Source organism: Lycorma delicatula, chromosome 1 (genome assembly GCF_047948215.1).
Source record: "Lycorma delicatula isolate Av1 chromosome 1, ASM4794821v1, whole genome shotgun sequence".
NCBI lineage: Eukaryota > Metazoa > Arthropoda > Insecta > Hemiptera > Fulgoridae > Lycorma > Lycorma delicatula.
The window spans coordinates 168,774,092-168,795,116 of NC_134455.1; the positions used below are offsets into that span (position 1 = coordinate 168,774,092).

Genomic DNA, 21,025 nt, shown 5'->3' on the forward strand with positions numbered 1-21,025 from the left:
CTTTAATTAAAATTTAATACATTTTCAAAGATGGTGGGTGATAGAAAGATTCTGAGATTATATTTATTTTCAGTATCAAAAAACAGATTAAAATCATGTATCGCATGTTAGGAAACAAAAATTATGTTTATCAGTGTTATTAAATTTGTTGGTACACTAATCATTTTTTTTTGGTAGTTTCAGCCAAGCAAACCAAAAAATAAGAAAAACAAGGAATTTGAAGAAAATTTTGAATTTGTTTCTACAACTGAAGAGTATAATAAAGATACTTGGAATGATATCACAAAATATATAAAACGTAATGTAAGAAGTAAAGTAGATGAAAAAATTGTTAAAGTGAGGAAAACGTTAAAGAAGGATGTAAGTTATGTAATTAAGGTTATTTTATTTGTAATGTAATATTACTAAAATTACCTGGTAATATATTTTCTGCTGATCATATTTATATAAATTGTTTTTGTTTGCTTTTATTTTATGTTTTTTTTTTAATAAATAACGTATAATGAATGTTAACCTTTTATATTTAAAAAAATTGTATAAGTAACTATATCAGCATCCATATTATTGATATTGTTCCTTTGTTCTTCATAATATTTATCTCAAATATATGTGTTTGTGAAACACAGAAAGATAATCAGTATTAGTATAGACAGTCTTCATTCTGAGGACAAGGAATGGCAATGTTATTTTTATTCATTGACAATCATGTTATTGAAATGTATGTTGTAAAAGTTTTCAAAAAGTAAACTGTGCAGCAGTAATGAAAAAATCTCATTTTGTTCATATTTTTTCATTTTATTTATAAAAACATTTTTTTTACTAAAAGTTTGGCAAATTATTGGCTGAACCATTGGGAGAGAAGCCTTGCACATCACAGTAATTTTAATAAAAATTTCAGAATTTTATCTCTGTAGTTTGTCCTGATAAAATAAAATAAAAAAAGAGCTCTCTAAAGTATTGCAGAAACAAAGGTCAAAGCTGTTATATTGATAGATTAGTCACCTTTTCTGTCAAAAGCGTTTTATTTGGGTGCTGTTTACTTTTTTACCAGTAGGTAGGTCTGTGATGACATTAAAAAAAATAAGGTTACTATTTATGCGACTTCCAATATGTATTTATAAGAAGACTATGTAAAAATTGATAAATATTAAAATGATACAAGTGTAATAATTTTTTTACAATATTTTTTCAAACAATATTCGTACAGTATTTATTGTTTAAAAGATTAAGTTTTTATCATATAGGTAATTTTATCATATAGGATCTTTTGTTCATCCATATAGTTTGTGGTATTTTCCCTCATTTTTTCAAGTTTAATTCTAGAAAATTTTATACAAAGGTTTTTTTTTCTCATTTGTACATTAATTTATTTATTATTGTAATTTTTATTTTTTCCATTATACTTGAAAATGCTTTCTAAAAATTTTAGAAAGTTAGTTGTATAAGAATTATGTTATCGATTTTTCCAGATTACAAATGACTGATGCAATTTTCTTAAAATATAAATTTTTTGTTAGTACTATGTTAAAAGAAAACACCATGTACTATAATTTAATGGGTGAATTTATAACCAAATAAAACCTAATTTTTCAGATTTTGAGCTTTCAATGCATGTTTACGCCGTTTAGCGTAAAGTCGTTTTATTCCAATGAATTCAAGGTTATGGTCGAGTCTTGTAGTTTACAGGCATGGTAATTTATTTTGCATTTTTGTAAGGCTTATCTACGTGTATTTTTAAATAGGTTATTTGGATTTATTTTCGATATCAATTTCTCTCAGGCTCCAGCTTGTCTGACTATTGCATCATCATATTGGTGTTAGCTTATTTATATCGCGCATTATTTCATTGCTGTTTAGTCTTAATGTATATATTAGGCTTAGTGTTTTTTTATTCTCAACCAATTTCAATATTGTCATAGTTCCTAGAAGTCTATTTCTCTTTGTCTGCCCTGATGTTATTTCTTCAACTTGCGTATTCAGAAATTATTTTTATCAGTCTTACGTAATTCTTTAGTGGACTGCTCGCTTAAATTATTTTTGTTATGTCTTCGTTCCCGAATTCCACACCGTTTCTCTAATCGTTCTCATACTAACACTAAGACATTACTCTTGTTGTCAACACACACACACACTCTCTTCTGTCTATTGCTTTGTTCGCTTCCCCTACTTCTCACCACGCCAGCTTTATTCATTCTAGTTCGGACTTACACGTTCTGCGGATCCTGGTCCTCTTGGAGGGCCAGGCTACGATGTTTTCTTTCTTTCACTTAATGTTAATACTTTCGTCGTCTTCGCACTTATAAACGTGCGGTATTTCTCTGTTAAAATATTTTCTAATTCTACTTCGTCAGTTTTTCGTGATTTCACAGTTTTCTATGTTCGTCCAGCCTCGTTTCTTCGTTGTTATTCTTCAAATTCTACATTACTTCTCTGTGGAAAGTGCTTCAATCATTACAAGCTGTCAATTCTGTCGACGCCGAATTTTCTCTAGCTTCTTATTACAATTTCAGCGAAGCAGAATTTCTTCAAACTCGTTGCTACACATTTCAGACGCCCAGTCTTGCTCAACCACGAAGCCACATTCTCACCACTGTATTCCTGATACACCACGGCGGACTACGCCCAGGAATTTACTGTATGTATTCGTTTTACCATCATTCATGAGTTCCTCTCTTACAAATATTTGTGTGCTACAGGCAAGTTCAGTTTTTCATTACTTATTACGTTAAACCGTTATGTTATCATTAAAATTTGTGGAACAAATTTGTGGAACCTATGCCTTTCAAGTTTCAATTTCACTTAAGTACAGTCACGACAGGTTACTTACATAAGGTTGTCATTGTTCAGCTGCAACCCATTTTACGTGCTCAATTAATTTCAATGCGATTATATTGTAATTAACTCTTTAGTCTTATGTTTACTTATCACAATTTGATTATTGTTATTAACTCTTTTTGTACTAGAATATCATTGTGGCCTTTTTTCTACACTAAACTAGAATTACATGTATTAATTATTTAACGTTAAGTTTGTTGATGTTCTTAATTCAGAAAAGGCCAGTGCCAATTAAGATTTATTGTAATTCGTTTATCTAAGTTAATGACATCCGTTCATTGCTATTTGTCACATTATAGTATATATCAGTAGTACAACTGTTTGCCAGTTATATTTTTCTATTAATATTATGTTTTTCTAAATTTACAATTAAAATTAAGGTGTTTCATGTTCTCTTGTTTTTCAGGCTTTGTCAAAAATGTATATTGTCAAAATCTGTATTTAAAAGTGTATATTCATGTATTTTTTTTTTTTTCATTTAACATCATTGTTCAGATGCTGATTTCAGTTGATATTCTTATGTATCATTAAATTATGTTATTTTCATAATTTTCTTTTTAGTTTTAAGTTATGATTTTTAACATAAGTTCATTTGTTCTTTCTCATTAAAGTCCAATTTCTTTTGGCAAATACGAGCTGTGTTTTTTGTTAACTTTACCCAACAATGCATTTATGTTTCACAAACAAGTGGAAAGTCCTATTCTGCCTTCTAACAAAACCTGATTTACCACAGTTTGGCAACCATTGCATTTGTAAAGTAAATGATTGTGATAAGCACATTTAATAGAAATATATTTTTATGTGCTGAGACTAATAGCTTTTTATTTATTATTATTGTCTACTTTTTATATAAAAAAAATTATTTCATTAAAAAAAATTTTATCGAATTTTTATTTTTTAGGCTACTGATGGTGATGCTGATGATGGATCTGTTTCTGGGAATGATAATTGTGAAGAAATTTCCCTATCTGAAGATGATTTAAGAAAAGGTTTAAAACATTTATTTTAACCCTCTTATTAACAGAGAGCCATAAGTGGCTGGCATCTATTGCAGTTGTTCATATACCAGAGTGCCAAATACTGTTACGTCAATGATTTTAAAATGTTGGTCTACACTATTATAAATAAATAGCTGCAACAAATATTTTTTTAGAAAAATGTTGATTTTTTGTACATGTAGGTTACATGTCTATATTCTGTAAATTTTAACAGTGTTCATCAATTAGTTAATGTTATTAACATCGTAGTCCTGTTTTGTATATTAATTTTAAAAATGGATTTATTTTTCAAAGAAAGCAATGTTAAATTTTTTTTCTCCTTCTGGTATGATAAATTATGAAGAAGCCTCTCCCAGAAAAATAAAATATTTTATGAAAATTGATCAGATGTAAAAAACCATGTGTTTTAAATATTTTTCCAGTAAGGCTGAAAAGAATAATTTATTCCATAATATATTTGTAACTAAGCTTTTTTTAAACCATTTTATAAACTTAAACATTTATTTCAAATTATCAACAGAATGAATTAAATTCAACCAAAGAATAGAATTTTAAGAAAGTATCATTCATGCGAATGACGTAGTAAATACAACATATCCGGATTAGGACTTGAGATAGAAGACTTCCATATGTGGATTTTGATACTTTAAATTTTCTTTCAGCATCAAGTATGTTATTAAAAATTTCATCAGATTCTGGAAGGTTGGGATGAAGGAAGAGAAGGGAAATAAGTTGATTAAGGAGATGTACGGATTGATTGATATAGCTATAAAAAAAAATCATCTAGAATTCAAATAAGGGTGGGCTGAAATACAGAAATTTTAAAACAATCAAAATAGATTTAATTGATATACATATATATAAGTACTTACATATTAACGCCACCGCAAATACAGCTTTATTTAAAAACAAAGTAGTCAATCGGATTTCGGTGAAAAATGAACAGGCTCTTTATTAATTTTAATAAATGGTTATTTATATTTATTTATTTTATAAATATAATTTAACCAAACTTAACCTACGCTCGCTAACCTTGACTAATTAACACTGTAATTTTTTGAATAATTATTTAATAAATTCAGTAATTATTGCAATTATTTGTTATCTAAATAATCAAAACACTCCTGTTTGTTAATTAGTCAAAGTTAGTGAGTGAAGCGAGCGCAGGTTAAGTTTGGTTAAATTATATTTATAAAATAAATAAATATAAATAAAGAACCATTTATTAAAATTAATAAAGAGACTGTTTTAAATCTATGTTAAACTCTATATCGGCCCATTTTCCACCAAAATCTGATTGACTACTTTGTTTTTAAATAAAGCTGTAGCTGTGATGGCGTTAATATGTAAGTACCTATATATATATATATTCATTCATACATATTCATTCTTATATCTTTTTTTTTCATTTTTACAAGTCTTCTTTCCCATAATTTTACTGTTAACCTTCATTTGAATTATTTTATTTCTTTAGAAAAACATTGTTTAGTTAGGTTAAAATTATTATTTTTTAATTATTGTTGAACTTTTTAACTTAACTAACTGACTGTCCTGTAACGTGTTTGTATTCTTTTATGAGACAGTTGATTTTGATTTTTCTATTTTCATTCTTTTCCTTTTATATTATATTTATTTTCTTTAAAATAGAAAAGGTGGAGATTCTACTTTTGACTGCAATCCAAATATTAAAGATAAATACAGTGTATGAAAAACAATATTGGGTTTTAAAGTCATTTAATGTCTATAAAGTCAAATAGAATGAAAGAGTAACTCTTACAGTTTTTCCCTTCAAGTATTCAATGTTATATCACCTTTCATCCCAAGGCACTTATCCAACTGACAGGAGAGTTTGTCCCATACTTTTTCTTCACATCTAATTTCTGATCATTAAAAAAATTAAGTTTAAATAAATCTTTTACATTGTAATAGATCTGTCAGTTTTTTGTCTGTTTATGTACTTCTTTTTTATTTGATAAATGAGCCTTTCATTTTGCTTTAAATTGATCCATGTGTAGTGAATAAATAGATAAATGAATAGATCTTTCTCAATCAGTAGATTTCAAGATGTATTCTTACCCAAAATCTGATGTTTTTTATCTTATCATCAGTAATCCTTAAATGAGGTAAATATATAACTAATAATGCTATGATGAGAATGCATTATTCAAAATTAATCTAAAGGAATGGTTTTTTTTTTTGGGGGAGGAAGGAATGTAAGTATAAAATTAAAACTAATTCAAGATAAAAATTATTTTTGAGTTTTACTATAAATTTGTGTCGTTATACAGTGAAAGCTTTGATGTCTAGGACTCTCAGATCTGAAATTTTAGCATTTATTGGAATTTTCTGGGCATTAGAAGATTGTTTAAAGTACTGAAATAGCCATACTGTTATCACAAGTAGTAATTTGTGTATAATGCAATAGATCATAGGTGGCACACATTGAAAAAATAAGTAGATGCATAAAAGAATTAGTTTTTATAAATCTGTAATTCAAATTTCTATTTCATTACTATAATAACGTATAGTATTTTTTTTAATCCATGTCAGGCCTAAATTTAGCTAAGTCATCTTAAATTCCACTGTTCATACAGCACCAAATCAGGCTTGTTTTGGATCTAAAGCACAATATTCTGTTATGGATGTCTTTGATTCAGAAGCTGAATAAAATTTTAAATTTCTTGCCTTTCAAAAATTGTCTAGACTTCCAGATTACCTATCTTGTTCTTTTATCATTTATTTAAATTCTATTTTACCTCCAGTCAAATGTAAAAGTAAATTTTTTGTTTGTTTTCATAAAAAATCTTTTAATTCATTCATGGAAAATGCACTATAATTATAACTTGCATTCAACACTTCACAACCACACTGAATCGCTAACTATTCCAAATATTGAGTATAATAATGAATTCAATGGTTGAGTGTAGAAAAGTTATTTAAAGTAAATGTAAAGAAAGATAAATGAAGATTCCTACATTATCTTTAATAAATGGAAACACGAACTGAACAAAAATGCTTGATTAACTGAACTTCACTGTTAGAGAAAAGCTGAGAAAGTTTTTGTAATCAGTCATTCCTTCATTTAAGAAAGATGATTATTGGAAAAAAAAAAAACAAAATGAAGCTGATACAATTTCAGTAAGTGATTTTGATGTTAAATTCAAAATTATGTATAAAAAGTTTGTTAGCATTAGAGGTAGTAGGTTGTTTTAAAACTTTTACTGTATTAATGTTTCTTTATTACTGTAGATGAAATCAAAGTAAAAGAGAAGAAACTAACCAAAAAAAAGAAGAAAATAAAAAAAATTGGATTGATAAGCAGTTTTGATAGTAATGATGAAGATGATGAACAAAAGAAGAAGGAGTTCTTTGAAGATGCACCACCTTATGATGAAAATGTTTCATTTTATGAGATGAATCTGTCTCGGCCCCTGATGAAGGTATTTATATGATGAATTTTATGATTTCTGTATCCCTATCTTTTTGCATTTACTTATGCAATCTTTTTGTAGGATTGTGATTCCTGTTATCTGTATTACTAATACAATTATGGAAAAAATTAAGTTATTTTTTATGCAGATATTTGTTTAATTTTTTCTTCCTACCCTTGCTGTTTTTGTTTTTATATCTTCAATATTATCAAGGATTTGCTGTTAATATAAAAAAAAATATGATGTTGAAGTAGTTTTAAAGAACTATTCATTCTAACTCTTGACTTGAGTTAAAATTAATTTAAATTAGTAAGTAAATTATTATTGTTAGAAAAGTTGAAAAGAATGTAAAAAATAAACTTTCTTAATTACAGTTGCTGGCTTTTCTATGATGTCAGTTAATTAATAATATTTATGTAATCAAAAAGGAAGATTAACTAGCAGAAGTTTATAAACGCTTCTAATAACATTTTTTTGAAAGTAATTATTATTTAAATAAATTGCAATACTTGACTTAGTACAGAAAGTACTGTTTCAGATAATTTTAATTTTCATTGATTTTAATAATTTAATGTTAATATTTTAGTAATTCAATTTTAAATATACCTTAGATAATGTTGATTACCAGTGAAAGTGACTGAGGTAAGAATAATAAACATTAATTACTATGTAAGGAATATTTAATAATTTCAAAAAAAATCCAGGGAATACATTAAACGGAAAAATCTATTTTTTATATGAATTATACTTATACTTTATATGAATTCAGTGATAATTTGTGATTTAATTAACATATTATTTAATTGTGGATTTTATTGTGATTGCATTTTTTTTGTTTGTCTATATTCTGATAAGAACATAATATGTATATTATGAATGTGAAGAATGAAGATTTACACTAAACAGAGTGCACCTGATGGAGAGCAATCTAAGGAATTCTTTTGGTATTTACTGTTTGGATAGCATCACTGAGGCTGAATTCTCATACCTTTTACTTTCCTGGCTTCATATCTCTAGAGCTATGAAGTCTGTAAATAAAGTAATGAGACTGATTCAGAAAAACTTTTTATTTACATTCCAATTATACATGAACTCTATCACCTTCGAAATAGTTCCCTTGGAAAGCCACGCAACGTTTCAAACAGTTTTCCCACTCTTCATAGTAGTCTTGGAACTCAGAAACCAGAATATCCTTCAGATGGTCGGTTACATTTTTTTTTGTTTTCTACTGTTCCAAAATGATATCCTTTGAAATGTTTTTTTTAAAGTCGGGAACAGGAAAAAGTCACAGGGACTCATGTCAGGTAAATAAGGTTGCTGAGGAATGTTTTTTTTTGCCAAAAATTCATTAATAGAGAGTGCAGTGTGACAAGGTCATTGTCATGATGCAGCATCCAGTTGTCTATGATGGCTGGTCTCATGCAGGCAACTCTTTTCCACAGCCTTTCAAGAATTTCTTGGTAAAGATATTGGTGTACAGTCTGTCCTGTAGGCAAAAATTCATTATGGATAATGACATTACTATTGCAGGAACAAATTAGCATAGTTTTGATTATTGATTTGTTCATTTTTGCTTTTTTGCGATGTGGTGAGTTTGAAGTGTGCCGCCACTCCTTGCTCCAGCGTTTTTTTTTCTGGGTCATACTCAAATATCCAAGATTCTTCACCAGTAATAACATTTTTTAGAAAGTCAGAATCAGTTTCAATTCACCCTAGAAGATCACAGCACATTTCCACCCTGTTGTTTTTCTGTTCAACAGCGAGGTATTTTGGGACCAACTTTGCACAACCTTTTTTCATGTCCAATTTGTTTGTCAAAATTTGATGGACTGTGGTATGGTTCAAATTCAATTGTTCGGCAATCATTCTGACAGTTAATCGCTGGTTGTACTGTAACAAGTCTCTGATTCACTCAACATTGTTGTCACTTTTTGACATTAACGATCTTCCAGAGCGCAGATCGTCTGCAACTGATTCCCAGCCATCTGAAAATGCTTTAAACCACCTAAAAACTTGGGCTCATGGCAGAGTGTCATCTCCATACACTCTTTTCAATTTTGAACAAGTTTCAGTAGCATTCTCATAGAGTTTAACACAAAATTTGATTGCACAATGTTGCTCATGATTATTATCACTCATTCTTATAATGCACAACCAAAACTTGTTGCGCAAAAAGTTTGTTTACGTCTAGCATGCCAACAATAGACTAAAAATATTAATACCTAATATAAATCAGCTGTTCATATAATATCTAAATAAAATTTTCCCAAAATTCTCCCTTCTCCAAATATCTAAAAAAGCTACCTTTTTATTTATTACATATTTTATATTGAAGTTTTTTTATGTCTTATTAATATAGTATTAGTACAAGTGACTGCAAAAAATACTTTGAGGACAATATTGGGGTGGGGAAGCAATTAAAGTTTAAAAATATTGATTTTTAAAATTTTTTTTGATTATATTCATCATTGTTTGTTTTTCCACTATATGAAAGTAAATAACCAATGCCTACTTAAGTGTGTCTACAAATTTATTAAAGAAATACTTAATTATGTTAGTAATATTAAATAAATATGAATAATTCATCTCAAAACTGATAATTCTACTGGTATGTGTAAAAAAGTATTTTTGTGCTTTCTACAATTAGAAGTCATATCTCTGGTCAAAAAAACCTCTTCACTCATATAAACAGGTTCTTGATCATTTTATATTTATTTAAATTTTATTTTTAGTTTATTTATATCCACTGTTTCATGCTAAAAACATTTGCAAAGAAAATGTGTTCTGTGTACATGTAAAGAAAATGGAAGTAATAAAAGCAAACCCCTCTCCTTCTAAAGACCTCCTTCTAAAGAGTGAAATAAATATAATTAAATAGATTTGGATTATCCTTCCTTTTAGTTCTGCAATCCTAATCAAACCCTGCCCTGCGCAACAATAACAGGGGGCAGTCATATTAAAAAGTTACAAATTACATTTAAAACATGATCTTCTTAAAATTATTTTAAAAGTATGTTTTCCAATAAAAAATAAAATAAAATTATAATAAAAAAAAAGATTACCATAATTGGATATTTTCCTACTCCTAGTATTTCATGAATTTGATGTCAAATTTCAATTATTGTTAAAAATTATTATTTTTTTTGTTTTATGTAGAAGCTTTAAACTCAGGATTTTTTTCTTTAGGTACTGAAGAGCTTAAAAATGTAAAATTTTAATTACGCATTTAAGAATAATTAGAATAATTTGTGTATAGAATGATTAGAAAATGTGGTTATATCAACCTTTAAATTACAAAGTTACTTTTAAATGAGTTAAATATATGAGCAAATAATATAACTTTAAAATTAATTACAGTGAAATAATTTTAAAATTAAACAATGGAGTCATAGGAATGATCAAAAGTAGTCTAGATAGAGGTTCAACAAGTCAGTGTTTTCCCTTTGCAAGCAAAATATCCAATTCTCATTAGAAAGCAGAGTAATAAAAAATATGGTTTTAATTTAAATAAATAGGAAACTGGCTAATCCTAAATGTATTCAAAATAATTTTTTTTTAATTACTTGAAACTTTTTTGAGATTTTGTAGTAACCATTTCTGTAAAACAAAACTAACAGCAGGAAATAATGTACCTTAATGTCATGTCATTGTTACATATAATTTTATATAATTCTTAAAGAATTTTTAAAGATTTACTTAGTTTGAAATTGAAGCTTACTTTTGCTAAAGGCTCCAGAAAATTTCAGATCCTGTTATAACTGTTGAGGTTTTTCTTAATTACTTAGGCAATGGAGGAAGTGATTGTTATGAAGGTAATAATAATAATAATGAGTAAGGCAATGTGGTGTTTGTAAAGCGCAGTTAACCCGAATGAAATCTTTTGGAAAACTGCGATTCAAACACACCACTTAATGAAATTAGGTTTAGACACCAAGCATTATCAGATCTTTTAAAGAAGTATGTTGAAATTCAAAATCAAATTGAAATCGCAGATGACACAGAAGAAGAAATTAATGATAGGCTTGAGTATGAGGACAAGTATTTTACTATTAAGGCCAAAATGGATGAATACTTATCCTCTAGTGACAATCCAGACGAAAGACTTTCAGATCGTTCCGTAAAGTCTGGAATTTCAAATAAACTCCTATTAAAATTACCAGCCATCAGATTACCTACCTTTGATGGGAAATATAAGAACTGGTTGTCTTATTCAGATGCATTTAAAGTAATGGTACATAATAACATTCATATTAGTGTTATTCAGAAATTTTATTATTTAGTGTCTACCTTAAAATTAGAAGCAGCGCAATTAATTAAGAATTTAGCAATTACAGAAGTGAATTATTCCATAGCATGGCAATTATTAGTTGACAGATATGAAAATAAAAAACGTATTTCATCAGCATACGTTAGAGGTATTCTAAATATGAAAGCATTATCAAAGGAAGACGCCACGGAGTTGCGTCAATTAATAACATAGCAACTAGTAACTTAAGGCTTCAGAGTTAGATAAACCATACTATGAGGTAATTTTAGAACAACTTTTTACTGGTAGGTTAGATCATAAGACAAGGCGTGAATGGGAAATGAAAAATACAACCCAGTCATTTGCATCACTTAAAGAATTTTTTGAATTTTTAGAGAAAAAATGCCAAGTCTTAGACTCATTAGTTAGCAACTCTAGTAATAGTATTAATAAGATTAAATTAAATGATGATGGCTCAAAACCGAAACGGGCAGTACATCAGTCCAGGTTTTTTGTTGTAACAGGATCCAAAAATTGTGAATTATGCAGTGAATAGCATTCAATTTATAAATTCAATAATTTAAATATTAAGAAGAAAAATAAATTAATTAATGAGAAATCTTTGTGCTATAATTGTTTGAGAACAGGTCACATATTGAAGAACTGTTCTTCTAGTGGCTGCAGAATATGCAAACGTAAACATCATACTCTAATACACAATGGTTCTACTGAATTTCCTATGGCTACTAGTGCCAGCGAACAGAATTCACTTCCTAACAATTCTGATACTAGATATAGTAAGGATAAAACATCTGATATTGCAAAGAGTGATAGTGAAATTAAAGAAAGTTCTATGGCTTATTGTACCATGAAATTTAAAGTACCACCACATATAATTTTGTCAACCGGTTTAGTGAAAGTTAGAGAGATGGATATGGCAATTTTCAGACCTGCCTTGTTCTTCTTGATTCGGCTAGTCAGTCAAATTTATACCGATAGCTGTGTTCAGAGACTTAATTTGAGAAAAATCAGTAATCTTATCCCTGTTGGAATCAATAATTAATTTACTGATATAATATATAGTGTTAAGATTGAATTATTTTCAAATTACAGTAGTTTTAAGACAAATATTTCTAGTTAAATTTTACCAAAAATTACAAATGACATGCCAGCTACTCTGCTGCAGCCAGACAATTGGAATCTACCCCAAGATCTTCAATTGGGAGATCCATATTTCTTTAATCTATACATGTGTCATATATAGATATTTTAGTGGGAGCTGAAATGTATCTTAGCATTTTAAGAAGCAATAAAATGAGTAGACCTGGAACTCATCCTGTGCTTTTCGAAACCAACAATCTTGTCTGGAAGGACTCCATCAACTGAAGAAGTGACTCCTACAGAAACATATTTTACTCGAACCGAAGATGATTTTCAGCAAAAATTAACAAAATACTGGGAGCTAGAAGAAATTACTACGGTTCAGACAACAAGGGAACAAGATGACTTCAAGGAATATTTCTTGGAAAACAACAGTGAAAGATGACAGTGAACACTTCATTGTCAGGCTTTCTTTCAAATCGCACTGTTCACAATTAGGAGACTCACATAATCAGGCTACAACAACATTTAGACAACTACAGGAAAGATTTCAAAGAAATCCCAATTATCATCGACAGTATTGATGATACTGGTATTGATGAAAGTGACACTTTCTTGTGTCACTTGGTCACATGAAGCCCGTAGACTTAAACACCAATGATGAACATCAGTACTTTCTTCCACACCATGCTGTAATGAAGGAAAGTAGTAGCATGACCAAATTTAGAGTGGTTTTCGACAGATTGGCTAAAACAACTTCTGGAAGATCACTGAATGTTAATCGTTGGAGCTACAGTTCAACAAGATTTATATTCCATAATGCTTAGATTTAGAACACATCAAATTGGTTTTACTGCCGACATAGCCAAGATGTACAGTCAAGTTCGGGTTCATCCAGACGATTGCAAATATCTACAAATTTTGTGAAGAGAGAAACCTACAGACTCGATTCAGAACTACGAACTTACTACTGTAACTTATGGCACCGCCTCTGTTCCTTTCTTAGCTACAGCATGTTTGAAGAAATTAGCTGATTATGAACGTTCGAAGTATCCTTCAGCAGCGGAAGTTCTAAATTGTGATTTTTATTTTGATGACTTAGTGTCAGGAACAGGTGATGTTGACACAGCATCAAAAATCCAAGCTGACTTAATATCAGTACTCATCTTTGCTGGGTTTTAACTACGAAAGTGGTCTTCTAATTGCCCACAAATTCTTGAATTGTTAACACCTGACCTTGTAGAACACAATTCACCACTACAATTAAACAAGACAAAAGGGCTTGTTTGGTCACCCACATCAGACACATTTAAAATTGCACATAATGAAGTCAGCCCTTCAAAGCCAGTTACAAAAAAAGAAGTAGCACCAATTTTTGATCCTTTAGGTCTCACTACTGTTATTATTTCTTATAAAATATTTTTACAATTATGGCTTTCTGGAATAAGTCGGGATGATACACTTCCATCACCACTTTTAATTAAATGAAATAATTTAGTACAACAACTTCCAGCTGTTAAAGAAATAGTTATTCCAAGACAAGTAATCATAAATAATCACAAAAACATACAGATACACAAGTTTTGCGACGCCTCACAACAAACATACGGTGCTTGCTTATATATCAGTAGTTGATAAATCAGGGAAGGTTTTAATTTAGTTGCTTTGTTCATCAATCTAGAGTTGCATCAGTTAAAACAGTGAGTTTACTCAGACTTGAGTTATGTGGAATGCTATTACTTGCAAAATTAGTAGAAAAGACTGTTCCAATTCTTCACATCAAGCTTGATGAAATTTTGTTATGGACTGATTCAACAATTTGCCTAGTATGGATATCACCTCCTGTTACAAGATATTTGTTGCTAACCGAGTAGCTCAAATGTAGCAAATGACAAAAAATGCAAGATGGTGTCACGTTCCAACCAAAGACAATCCTGCAGATTTTATATCTTGTGCAATGCCAGTCAACAATCTTATTCAGAGTATGTGGTGGCATGAACCTGATTGGCTGATGAAGGATTCAATTTTATGGCCTCATAACCAAGAGTTTGAATTGAAAAATATACCAGAAGAGCATCCTGTTAACAGTTTAGTTAATACAGGAACTAGTCCTGATGAAATCTTTACAAAATTTTCACCTTGTCGAAATTATTAAAGAGTTTTTGCATACTGCAAGAGATTTATTTACAATAGTAAACATGCTAATAAACAAAACGGAGTCCTAAGAGCTATAGAAATTGATGAAGCACTCAATTCTTTTATTTTTATGGTTCAACTTGCAGTCTACAATCCAGAAATAAAATCACTTCAAGAAAATTGAGCAATTTCCAAGAAAAATTCAATATTATCTTTACATCCATTTATTGACAGTAATAAAATATTAAGAGTTTGAGAACGTTTACAAAATGCATTTATTGAATTGATCAGAAATATCAAATTATTCTACCTTCAAATCATTTTACAATATTATTAGTACGTCATGAACACCTAAGGTTATTGCATGGAGGTTCTCAGGTTTTACTAGCTTCACTTAGACAATGTTTTTGGATACCAAAAGTTAAACTACTCATTAAGAAAATAATTCATCAATGTATCATTTGTTTCCGCATGAAGGCATCAGCAACCAGTCAGTTAATGGAACAACTCCCTAAAGAAAGAGTACAAATGGTCATCCTTTTATAAATACTGGAGTTGATTATGCAGGACCATTTATCATCAAAAGTGGTTCAGCAAGAAACAAGTCATCTACTTATATAGCACTATTTATTTGTCTAGCAACAAGGGCGATCCGTTTAGAAGTAGTGAGTGACTTAATTTAGCAAGCATTTATTGCAGCTCCGCGCCGGTTTATTTCAAGAAGAGGAAATATTTTAAATCTTTATAGTGACAATGGCACGAACTTTGTTGGAGCTCAAAGAGATCTTGAAGAACTAAGGGAATTATTTTTGTCACAGAATTTTGCTACAGATATCGGCAATTTTTCTGCTTCTTCGAACTTTTCCTGGCATTTCATTCCTCCTTATTCACCCTATTTTGGAGGGCTGTGGGAAGCTGGTGTTGAGTTTATGAAATATCATTTAAAAGTAGTAGTTGGAAAAGCCAGCCTAACATTTGAAAAGTTTAATACATTGCTAACCCAGATGGAAGCTATTTTAAATTCTAGACCTATGTGCATTCTGTCAGATAGTCCAGATACCATCCTATCTCACTCCTGGGCACTTTCTAATTGGTAGTCTAATAGTTAGTTTCCCTGAGCCCAATCTGTCAGATCTTTCAGTCAACCATCTCACAAGATGGAAACATTTGCAGCAGATGCGTCAGCATGTATGATCCAGGTGGTCAAATGACTATCTCAACAGTCTACAGCAATGAAGGAAATGGAAGATAATCTCAGCCAAACCTGCATCCTGGCATGATAGTGTTTAAAAAGATAATAATGTGCCTCCCCTTCATTGGCGTTTAGGAATAATTGAAAGGACTTTTCCTGGTAGTGACGGGCTAACTAGAGTAGTTTCAATTAAGGTTGAACAAAACATTATTAAAAGAGTAGTAGTAGTAGCTCTTTTAATAATGTTTTGTTTTTGAAATATCAAAAATAATTGTATTACCCGTATATTCTTAAGTTTTATACATATATATATATTTTTTTTATCATCCGACCAACGGGGGGAGTATGTTGAGGGTTTTCTTAATTACTTAGGCAGTGGAGGAAGTGATTGTTGTAAAATTTAATTTAGTTGCCAGCTGAATAACACAGTTCACTATAATTTTAAGGAAACAACATGCCTTCCTACGGCCTCTGTTACTACCAGTTTATTAGATCAATAAAGTTCAGTTTAAAGTTCATAGTATGTTACAAATAAATAGTTTACAGTTAAATATATGTGAGTTTTAATTTTGCAACGTAAGCTGAAACAATAACATTGCAATAGAAAAACACAAGATTCAGAACTCCAGAGAACAAAGTTCTCTGGATCTCACTTCCAGTTAAAATAACATGGAGTTACTTAATTAAAATTAAGTTAATAACGGTGGTGAAATTAAATAGCATAAATTTTATAAAGTGTAAGAAGTTATTAAAAATTGAAAAAATTTACTTACAACTTTCTACTGAAAATTTATATAATTTAACAATTATATTATATTTTTTAACAAGCACATTTTTATGATGAATATCTAGCAAGTTGGCTAGGCAAAAGAAAACCATTCACTTTACTGTAAGTAAAATGGATTTGCTACACAAAAACATTCCATCTTAGGTTTTTTAGTATTTTTTCTGAGATTTTTTCTGAGACTGTAAACCCACTAGAGTCAAAAATGAGAACTGACTGCACAGAAATCTAGATTTCAGTTTTTTAATATTAAATACTAAACATTATATTGATTATTTAATGAATGCTTGTTTTTTGATGTATTTTTTTAGTTTATATTTTATTTGATGTTACTACGTTTTTCTAAGATTTATTTGTATACCTGTGAATATTTATTCAGGCAATTGGTTCCATGGGATTTGTTCATCCTACACCAATCCAAGCTGCCACAATAACTGTAGCACTTCAAGGGAGAGATGTATGTGGGTGTGCTGCAACTGGTACTGGTAAAACGGCTGCTTATATGTTACCTACACTTGAGCGTCTCATTTATAAACCTCTTACTGGGTTACCGGTAACACGGTATGTAGTTATTTAAAATTCTGTATGTGGAATACTAATTTAATTTTCCTTTTTTTCAATAAGGTTATTTCTTTTACTCTTTTAAGTAAATATAGGTATTGGTTACAATTACAGTTACTGAAACAGATAATGAGAAACAAATTTTGTTACGTGTTAAAAAAGCTAAGCCTACTGGGATTCAAAGTCTGAATTTTTCAGATGAAAGGCAGAAGTGCTACCACTGCCACAGATGTTATTTGTTGAACAATTTTCATCCTGTTACACACAGAATTTCTGTATCTGATGTAGTATATTTTAAGAACATTCCATTTTGTATTGCTCTTAAAACTTTTTTTTGTACTGTTTTTCTGTATAAAAATAATTCCTAAAAAGAAACATTTTGAAAATTATTTAATTCATAAAGTAAAATTTATTTTTCTTATTAAAATTTGTTAAGAAAATATGATTTAAATTAATGTAATTTATGTGCTTGGATAATTCATTTATATGTAAATTAGACTTTTTTTTTTATATATATATATGTATTTTCAGGCTAAATTTGGGCTTTAAACAACAATTTTTGGTCATTTTTTGGCTAAATGAAATTCCTATAAATTAAATGTATTGAAAAATACTACATTGTAGAGTCTGTTTTTCATATTGTTTGAAACAGTAGAAATTTATTTCAGAACAATAGAAATAATCATTAGTGTAATTTTGACTAAATATTCATTATCTTATTACCAATGATAAAAAAAAATTTTCTTTTACAACATAATATGAGATGTCACTTACACTATTTAAATACAAGAAAAGAAATGGAAACAAAATCATTAATACTGATTTACAGGTCATAATTGATATGACCAACATTTTTTGTATTCAAAATAATCTTATTTTTACCTACAAGATACATTTACTACATATTATCATTCATGTGGCAAAAATATTTCTGTTAATGCAGGAATTCTCCTTTTATATTAACCAATGCAAGACAGAAAAATTAACATTAAAATTTTAATGAAACTCAATCCTGTCCTAAATATGTATTGTGGATAGGATTGTATTAAATCCAACTTCTACTCTCAGTAGGTTTTACTGTATTACTACTAACTCTGAAACTTTTCAATGTAGTTTAACTTCTTTTTTCTGATTCTTCTTAAACTTTTGAACTATTTTGAATTTCATCATTCTACAAATTTTATAACAAACATACACTTAATTCACTTATCATGTGTAATCCATTATGTTTACTCACAACATTTATCTATAATACTATGTTTTAGAAGCCTTTACCTTTACCTTTTTGGTTTCCAGTTGTCCATGTTTAACCGTCATGAAGTACTAAATTTTATATAAATATTTTTTTAAAATTTCTTTCTGATTCCTGATTCTGTGCTTAATAAATTAATTTTTTTTTTTTCCAGAAACTCCTTTATTTTAATGTTATCCAATTGTAACATTATTTTCCTTTTTGTAACATTCTGTTACTATTATTTATTAAAGTTGTTCCTGCCAGTGAAATTCTTTTGTAATTTCACTCAAAATTACAATGTGAACAAATGTTATCATCACCTTCATTTGTTTCTTCTGGATTAATGGTTACATCTCCTTTGAACCCATTATTTATTTATTTTTTGTTTGTATTCATATCCTATGTATTCTTAACATATAATTGCTTTTTCTGTATATTATACCTTTACTTCTGATATAATATCTTGTGGTTTTATATTACAATAAAAACTATGTGGCACATTGCGTGATGATATTTATACTGGTACCTATATTGCACTTACATACAATTAAGTATTACTTGATAGTAATTGAAGTTTAAAAACCAACGTGATGTTACTAATCACCACTATTGACTATTATCATGGTATAAATGATTAAATAAGTTTGGATACAGGTGTCTGGTAGGTGATTAGTAAGTTAACATAAATTCAGATTCATAAAACTGCTCATTTTTAAATTAATGCAAATTGTATGGTGATAATTAGCTCAAAAATATCTTTGAAAGAATGTTTACATAAACCAAAAAGTGATTTGTCAATAATTTTAAAAGTATTGTGTTGTTTGCTTTAATGTTAAACAAAATGTTTATTTATTGCTCAGTTTACATCAGATTTAATAAGTGATTTTTCCTAGAACAAAATTTTATTTTAAGTAGCACAGGCATTTTAATTTTATTATTAATAAAGAAGAACTTATTTCATTGTTTCAGTGTTATAGTTTTGGTTCCCACTAGAGAACTTGGAGTCCAAGTTTATTCAGTTACCAGACAGTTAGCACAGTTTACAAATGTTGAGATCGCATTAGCTGTTGGTGGACTTGATGTGAAAGTTCAGGTATTGTAATAAATAGGTTAAAAATTTGAGTATGAGAATAGTATAGTAGTTACAGTAGAGTGCAAATTTATCCAAACACAAATGTTATTTAATAAAAAATGAATTTTATTTAGAAAAAAGGCATACCTGTACAGTTTTGAATATCTAGTAATTAATATGTTTTTCTTTAGTCTTAATCACTTTATGTAAACGATTTGGTATCAATTCAACAAGTGTACCACACATTTTTTCTATTTCTTAATCATGAAACCATACTTATATTATTGCTTTAATAAGATTAATTTTTGTGGTACAATTCATTTTTGTGAGTTGTTTTTTGACCTTGACCAATGATTTTCAATTTGTGTTTCTCGGGGAGTTGCCTGGTCATGGGAACACTTTGTTTCATTCTTCAAAACCTTTTCCAGTTTTTTGGCAGCATGGCATGCTGCTAAATCTTGTTGGAACCCTCCATTGCTTTGTGGGAATTTGTTTTGAAGTTTTCTCAGAACCCTTTCCTTCAGAATCATGATATATCCATCACTTTTCAATAGATCATCTATTGGAAGTAATGAACAAGGGCCTTCAAATGTGAAATGACCCCAAAATATTCTTTTCCAGGGATGTTTAACTAACTGGTTGTTGGATATGAGCCGGTGATGAATCTTCATCTGATGCTTTTCTAACATATGGAGTCATTTTTCCCTAAACATAATAATATGACTCATCAGAAAACATAACATTTTTCTAGTCTTTGGTTCAGTTAGCATGTGCTTTAGCCCAGAAGAGCCTTTTTTTACTCATTCTGGTATTAAAAGCTGCTGTTTAGCTGGCCAACAAGCTCTCCATGCAACTGCAAGAAGTCAGCATCTAACAGTTGTCATGAGTAAATCTGTTCCACTGGTTGCTAATTCTAAATTTAAGTTCACAGCAGATAATTTTTGAAGTGTACTTTTTCTCGCTAATAAGCAATCCTGTGTAGAAAGAGTTTTTTTTACAGCCACATTTGCCTTTCATTTGAGGTGAAAAAGAACGAATTTATTTAAATTGTTTTAAAATAGCATTTACTGTCCCTAGTTCAATATCATATTTAGAAGCTATTTGTTGTTGGGACACACTGGTATGCTCAGAAAGTGAAACGTATTTCGAACTCTTTCTTGGTCTTATGTACATTATTATATATTCAAGACACTCAGGACAAAAAACAAGAAAATATGATTTTGTAGTAAAATCTTTACTTACAAAGATAACCAGAGATGATGAGAAAGACAAAGCCTGTTTCCACTTGAATGAAGTTTACAAAAGTAAAAACATTTTGTTGAACCCAGCAAAATGCTCCTCAGCTACAGCAGCATTCGTTATATAGCAACAATTTTACTATGTCATCAGATGGCATATAGGCTTGTAATTGTTTTCAGAATGAGAGTGGCCTTGC

The 21,025-nt window shown here is 29.3% G+C and overlaps 1 protein-coding gene across 1 annotated transcript in view; it reads left to right on the plus strand.

Moving 5' to 3' along the window:
• Rs1 (Dead-box helicase Rs1) overlaps positions 1-21,025 on the plus strand; it is a 71,352-nt gene that overhangs the window by 11,086 nt on the left and 39,241 nt on the right. The window contains exons 2-6 of the mRNA XM_075367059.1: positions 178-360; positions 3,737-3,824; positions 7,083-7,273; positions 17,103-17,284; positions 19,488-19,611. Of these exons, the coding sequence (XP_075223174.1) occupies positions 178-360; positions 3,737-3,824; positions 7,083-7,273; positions 17,103-17,284; positions 19,488-19,611 (768 nt within the window). The remainder of the gene's footprint in view (positions 1-177; positions 361-3,736; positions 3,825-7,082; positions 7,274-17,102; positions 17,285-19,487; positions 19,612-21,025) is intronic.